Source organism: Musca vetustissima, unplaced genomic scaffold, assembly GCF_032173495.1.
Source record: "Musca vetustissima isolate MV318-11 ecotype Yass unplaced genomic scaffold, APGP_CSIRO_Mvet_v1 utg14449, whole genome shotgun sequence".
NCBI classification, from domain to species: domain Eukaryota; kingdom Metazoa; phylum Arthropoda; class Insecta; order Diptera; family Muscidae; genus Musca; species Musca vetustissima.
In genome coordinates, this window is record NW_026883145.1 from 434749 (window position 1) to 442145 (window position 7397).

Here is a 7397-nt window from a genome sequence, read left to right on the forward strand (position 1 = left end):
AACCCAAGGATCCATTCCTTCCGATAACCTTGATGGTTACGTTAAGCAACTTGCAATAAAAATCATATTGGATTTAATGTTCGATTTCAATATTTATTGTTGTTTTAATTCAATCGTGTTTTTTCTTTTGTTTTTCTTTTAACACTTTTTGTTCTTACATATCTATCCTATGACATACTAATAAAAACATAAACTAATACTGCATTTTCACAAACACCGAAGCCAGCGTTTGAATACTTAACGAAACCTTACATGACTAATCTTTGGTGATTTTTTCCTTTAGCTGTAAACAAGGAACGTTGGTTCCCTTAAAAAAACAATTTCACTAATCTTAACAAATTACAATGGAAAATAAAACTAAAACAATTTACAAAATAAAATTAAAACTTTTTCTATCACATGCAAATACAAATGTCATTGCCATTTCACTTTACTAGCCCTCTTCGATTGGCATCCCTCTCTAATCGATTTCAACATTTTCTTCACAATCTTCGGACCCCGATTGAGTTTCACTATCTTGGTCCATGGATGACAATTCGTATTTGACGGCGGAAGTATTGTTGGGGGTGGAGTGGCTGTTGTTGCCACTGGGACTTGAGCTCGGTGTGCAGTGATTTAGGTGGGTCGGTGATGAAGATGCTGACGAATGATTCACATAATGGCTGGTTGAGTTATTCAGTGGCTGCGAGGGGACACCATGACCGCCGGATGGTGGTGGAATGGGTTGAGGAATTTTTCCATTTGGTGCTGCATGTGGATAGGGGAAGTAGGGGAATGGCATTTGTGGTACTCCGACACCATAGGCCATTTGTAATTGATGGCGGTATATATTCAATAGCGTTGGATCCAAACCGTGTGGGTAAGCGGCGGCAGCAGCGGCATGAGGAAACATATGAGCATAGGCGGTGGTACCATCCTCCCTAACCAAAACTTGTACGGGAACGCGTTTGCTGGCAGCGACATTCATTAGAGCAGCTTCGTGTTGTTGGATTTGCTTACGCTTGGTCTTGTAACGGCGATTTTGGAACCAAATTTTAACTTGGGTTTCAGTCAAACGCAGAGTTTTTGCCAATTCGGAACGTTCAGGGCCACTTAAATAACGTTGTTGGGCAAAGCGACGTTCCAATTCAAAAACCTGAGCATGACTGAAGGCTGCACGAGAACGCTTCTTGCGGGCCATGCTTCCAGATTGCATGTCATCTTGAAGAGGTGACAACGAGCCATCATTTCCAGGTGATGTATAATGGCCACTGGCATTGCCCGAAGATGGAGGTGGCGAGTCGCAATCTAAAATAGAAAAAAAGAAAACAAATCATAAGTATACTGTCAACATTGTTTGAGAAAAAAACGGAATCCGATTATGGCTTCCTTTTTATTTTTCTTTTTTCGGCGATTTCAACTTACCGGAATCATTGCTAGCACAACGTCTCATATCCAATGGACATTCAGAACGTCCACCGGCCAAAGCAGCCGCCGCTGCCCCAAAGTAGCCCAACTTGTGTGACATATAATCCGCATGGTTGTTGTTATCCAAACTGCCAGCGGCTGTTGCATAGAAATGTGATCGGTATCCACTACTGGATTTCATTGACGACTCAATTTTTATATCCGATGGACTGGGATTTGAAACATTATCCGACATCGATAGATTGCATTTATAGCGCGACTCTTCACTTCGCATATTCACGGCGGACAACTCCAATTCCGAATCGGTACGTGAAAGACGTCTTTCGTTGGCGTGATTGCGTGTCAAAATGTCATTGATCGAAAAGGGAGTGGTAAGCACTTTACCGATACCGGATATGGCACTGTTTGCACTTTCCATGTTTGTTAACATTTTGTTTTAATGTTTTTTTGTTTTGTTTAAATTATTAAAATTGTCTTTTTTTTTTTTGTTTATCCAAATTGTTGTTCCGTGAACGAACTTCACTTCACAAGGAGAACACTGCGATTGTTGATTTTTCTCTGACCCCGAACAGTTTAAATAGCGATCAGGCTCCCTGTGGAAAACACTCAACATTTCATACTCTTGAGCCAGAAATGCCATATGAAATGTAGATTTTCCTCCACATACCGAAGAGGTTGTTCTATTTTTAACCACTCTCTGCCCCGCACCAGCAATGCCGTGTACTGCATTCGAAATCCACCCCATGGCTAAACGAGTGAGTTGCCATAAGAGCGCCATGTGTGCGCACATTCGTATCGGAAGGTGGCCTTGTGTTTTGCTCATTGAGTCGAATATTTTGGTTGGTTGTTTAGCCGTTTAGCCCAGTGGCGGTTTGTTGTCGTAGCCACAAGAAGTCAACAAGTGCCATTTAAATTAAATTTGAGTCGTTCAAGGGATTAATTAGAAGCTAAGTCTTGTGTTTTGTTTTTTTCTTTTGAGTAATAAGTAAATGTCACAAATTTAGAGAGTTTTGTTGTTGTTGCCACTGCATAGAATAAAAATGACAAGGATATGAATCCTTGTCGACTTGTTTATAAAACAATTGAATTGTTTATAAAATGTTGGACAGTTGTTGACATCAAATTCCAAAAAATAAGTACAGTTTTACATCTCAAAAATAAAATGCACAATACAGAACTATGGGTGAATTTATGAAAACAGTTTGCTATTCCGTTTAAAATATATTATTTAAAATTTAACAAATTAAAATTATAAAAAGTGTGACATTTTCCTGCGAAGAGGATCCTCCCCCCATTTTCGGTTTCAAAAAATGTAATTCGAACCTAAACTAATTTCCCCATCACATTTCTAGTGAAAATTTCAAAATAATTGGTTTGTGGTCAAAAGTAGTCGATTTTTCAAAAATATTTTTCAAAGATCCACCATTTTGGTAATTTTTGACCGAAGTCAATAATCCTTGTTTATGCCGATTCCGATGTTCTAGTGAGGAGTTATCATGCCTCTCTATTGTTCCTTATAAAGACATCTGGACATGGGGCATCTATACATTGCAATCGGTCTCTTTATAGAGCAATTTATCTTTATAAAGGCCTGTGGTCTCTATACAGACCAATTTATCTGATTAAACCCAATTGCAAGTGGAAGTGTCTCTAATCCATATGTCTCTAAATCCAAATGCTCATAAAAATGAACACCAAATAACTATAGGAAAAATCAGTGAAATATGTAATTTAATTTAATTTAATTTATAAATTTAACGAATAATAGAATAAATGCAAAAATTAATGGAAAATGTGATGCTAAATTTAGTTTATTGATGTCATACCAACCTTTTGCCTCGTGTTTACAAACATTTTTTTTTTTTTTTTTTTGGTAGACAATTTTACAATTTCGGATAAACTCTAAAGGAACATTCGATACATACTTTTTCAGAAGTTCTAAAAATCGTGCAATTTATCTGAAATTCGGAAATTACCGGGTGTATGATCCGAAATGCGTAAATTTATTAGGTGTTTGATCCGTAATTCGGAAGGAAATCTGAATACTTTCAAAAATCGAAAAAAAATCTGACATTTATCGGATATTTGAATCGAAATTCTGCAAAATAAACACAAGCACTTATGTTTTCTATTTATATAAAGAAATTAAGCATATAGGAATGGGGGCTTTTATTTCATCTTTCCTTTAACGAACCGAATTTTCTTCCATAACTAGAGAGTATCGAAGATGAAATGTGTTTTTTTTTTTTGCTTTTGTAAAAAGCCTACAGAGTTAAATTCCCTTCAGAGTACGTGCAGATTACTCGGAAAATAATCGGAAGAAACGTTAGAGAATCTCGGAAATGAGCCTAATTGTCTTCGACTGTTCTATCACTTGTAAACGCAAAGTTATGGTGAAAAATGTATATTCATGTATAAATATTACAATCCTTTTTATATTTTTTCAAAAAGAAGCGAAACCTTTTAAAATTATCTTTTTTTAAAACAAATGTCGTCTGTTCAATTTGGACCATTTTTGTGGGAGTTTGAAAGATTTGAAAATTAAACTTTAATATCTTAGTTGTTAGGGCAGTATTATAAAAAGTCAACAAATTACATGCTTTAATGGCAGACTTCTTTATATATTTATATTAAAAATAATAAAAAACAATACTAATTTTATAAATTAACATTTTGTCAATTAATTTTCATAAACATATAAACTAAAAACATACTTCTCTTCTACATACAATACATCTCACTAAAAATCTATATGTGTTTGTACAAAATTCTTCCTAATAATAATAAATTATACCTCATAAATACAACAAAAATCGCATTATATACAATGGCGCCATTATACAATTCATTAGTCAACAATTTCATGCTTAACAAACACTTGCCCACAAATATTTTTCCATTCAAGAAGACGATTTATGTCTCAAAGATGCTGCACACAAGCACTCATTCCACCGACGCACGCACACTCCAACTCTCAACGATATATGAGTTGGTATGAGTGAATGAGCATAACACTCATGACGATGATTGGCTGCAATGCAGTGTGTCGAGACAAGTAAGCAGATGATTGGATAAATAGCCAACAACATTTCCGAGGAACGTAAAATGGATGGAGGCATGCTAATATAAATTAAGTGTTAACAGAGAGTAAAGAAAATAATGGAAATGAATGCCAATAAAACGGGCAGTGAGTATTGAGTAGTGATGAGAATGAGAATGAGTAAACAAATGTAGGAATTAGTAAAACCCAAGAATAATACATTTTATTATTAGAGAGTTTAACTTTGTCTAAAAGTAATGCGTTGAGTTCACATCTTAGAACGACTATTTGCTGAAGAACTCATACTTATGTGTGCCATTAAAGTAGTTCGAAAATTAAATTAGCACAATGACATTAAAGAAATTTGGTTAATATTACAAAAAAATAACACGAGTTTAATAATAAAATATGAGTTGAAAATTTTTGGGAGGAGCTTCAAATGTAAAAAAGACAATTAAAACATACAAATACATATTTAAAGAAAGAACAGGAAACTGATATTAGATAAGTGTTAGACCAACGTCCTAACACCGACATAACGCTACGATTTGTTATGGTATATTTTAAGACATATTTTTGTCGGTTTTCGAATAAAGATACCCTTTGTTGTATCGGAACATTCGAAATTAATAAATTGTGAGGATATTGCCCAAAAGTTTGTAAAGCGACAAAAAATTATCGATCCAAGTCGAATTGATGAAATGTGTTCAAAACCAAGTACCTCAGAGAATAAGAATTTATAGAAAACACTCAAATGTATGTTGGTGTTAAATTGTAAACAAAGTACAGGTCGCATTTATAATCCGATTTGGATGAAATTTGGTGCAACTGATTTGATTGGCCCAAGGACGAACCCTATTTAAATTTGTGAAAATCGGTTCAGATTTAGATATAGCTCCCATTTATGTGCTAAGTTTCCTGTAAATCGGTTCAGTTTTCGATATGGCTCCCATATATATTTTCGACAATTTTTTTTATGTAGATGGTGCACCGAAGCCACTATATTTCATACGATTTGCACGAAATTTGCATAGCGTACTGAAATGAGTCTGGAATTATGTGTGCTAAGTTTCCTCAAAATCGGTTTAAATTTTGATATAGCTCCCATATATATTTTCGACCGATTTTATGTAAATGGCGCATCAAACTCCTAATGTTTGTCCGATTAACACTGAATGTTTCTACAACATTTTGCACAACTTTTCAGAAAATTTGGAGTCGACAAATGTCCGTCTGTCTGGAATGCTGGTGCGCACTATAATTCTCGAAGGGAGTAATCGATTTCATCCAAACTTTGCACATCTTATTATTTCTTCCAAACTTAGTTCAAGTTCGAAGATGGGAATATCGGTCTATTCCTTCAGGTACCTCCCTCACAAAGGGTCAAAATTGAATAACTGATTGGATCAACATTAAATCATAAGCATCCGTGATAAAAACATATACTTATTATAAAGCGAATAATAAAAGCTGTGTGTAATTCCGAAGACCTCAGCAAATCATAGGTTGAAGGTATATATCTGTCGGCAAACACCGACTGACACTTTTTACTTGTTCTTATGTTGCTTTATAGACCCAAGTAGACGTAAACAGCCACTTTTCATTAAATTGGTTAAATTTCAAGACCCATTATATGAGAGGTACACCAAATCTTCAAAATCTTCTTACTATCCAATTTTTTTGTCAGTTTCTTTATTGTGTGTCCGCGACTGTCCATTATAATTTGTAAACACATTACAGGCCGCAGTTAAAGACTTATCACCGCGACATTTTGCATATAGGTTCGGTTCTAAGACAACACCTGTCTTTTGTCTGTTCTGCTGCAAACAATATTATAAAAGTTTAATTTTATGGCATACATGTTTTCTCCAAGAAGACGTGGCCTGGAAAGGTTACTTTTCACTTAAAAAGTATGTGGTGTTTATAAGTAACGAACATTTTCGGTATTTAAAGAATTTCAGACATGTCGATAAACCGAATTTGCTCTAATTTGATATTATGGAATTCCATTGTGTGGTAAATCTTCATATCACAATATACTGTATTTTATGGATTTCGGAAACATTTCTCAACGGAAATATATTTTTGGCTACAAAATACTAAGTTGTATTGGTTGTCTAATCTGCTAACCAAAATTAGGTACTTTGGGGTATCTTTGGATACATCCCCAATATAAGGTTAATTTTTTCCCCCAATTGTTCAACATATGTGTATCCCATATAAAGGTTATTCTGGATGTTTGGTTTGGAAGGAATTATTTCTGTTTTTTTGGGGCGTGAAAAACATCTTTGCACGGCACCATTACTGAGCTTCAATTCCACTCAAATTGATCGACTTGCAAAACACTTTCTACTACTCTACTTCATGGAACTCTTTAACAGAAAAGAACAAACTCAACAAATAATATGGTTTACGAACAAATAAACCGCCGCGTGTCATTTTGTTACTGAGCAAGAAAGAAGGACAAAAGGACCTCATCGGGTGGCCGCTGCTAATTGACAAAATGTTGCAAATTTCGAATTCTTACATTGCTTCGAGCAAAATAAGTTTTATTTTATTGGCATTTGAATGCTTTTTGTGGCTTTTGATTGTCTCCGATATCCCGTGGCGAGGACACATAACTTTTGTCGCCTCAAGGCATTATCAATTCATTACAAGCCAAAAATAAGAAACTTTCTTTTGAATGAATCGTCATTGTTGGCCGATCACAACAGTGAGTGGTTGGTTATTGGTTCGTTTCTTTTCAGTTTATTTGTTTGTTTGATTTTGTGGTCACCTTTTCGCACGGTGTGAATGTTGTTTGTTTTGTCGAGGTATTATTGTGTGCGACAATCTGTGTGTGGTAGCTGGCTGTGATATGTAATGAGAGAAGTGTGCCTTTTTACGGTACCATTCGATTTAGAACAGGGGATGATTTAATAGGATTCAATGTTACAGTTTATATTTGTGA

General features: G+C 35.1%; 1 protein-coding gene across 1 annotated transcript; it reads right to left on the reverse strand.

Annotated features, from left to right (window-relative positions):
* Nucleotides 1-460: 460 nt before the first annotated feature.
* LOC133329904 (homeobox protein bagpipe) lies at nt 461-1825 on the reverse strand. Its single transcript, XM_061538363.1, has 2 exons — nt 1405-1825; nt 461-1287 (listed from the first exon to the last, which is right to left on the reverse strand). Exons 1-2 carry the CDS (start codon nt 1823-1825, stop codon nt 461-463), a joined length of 1248 nt encoding a protein of 415 aa, XP_061394347.1.
* Between the last annotated feature and the right edge of the window lie 5572 nt (nt 1826-7397).

Excerpts from the sequence above, each read along its gene's own strand:
- LOC133329904 (XM_061538363.1), bottom strand. The coding sequence starts at position 1,825 with ATGGAAAGTGCAAACAGTGCCATATCCGGTATCGGTAAAGTGCTTACC. Across the intron at positions 1,288-1,404 it reads TTGTGCTAGCAATGATTCCG|ATTGCGACTCGCCACCTCCA; the intron begins GTAAGTTGAAAT and ends TTTCTATTTTAG.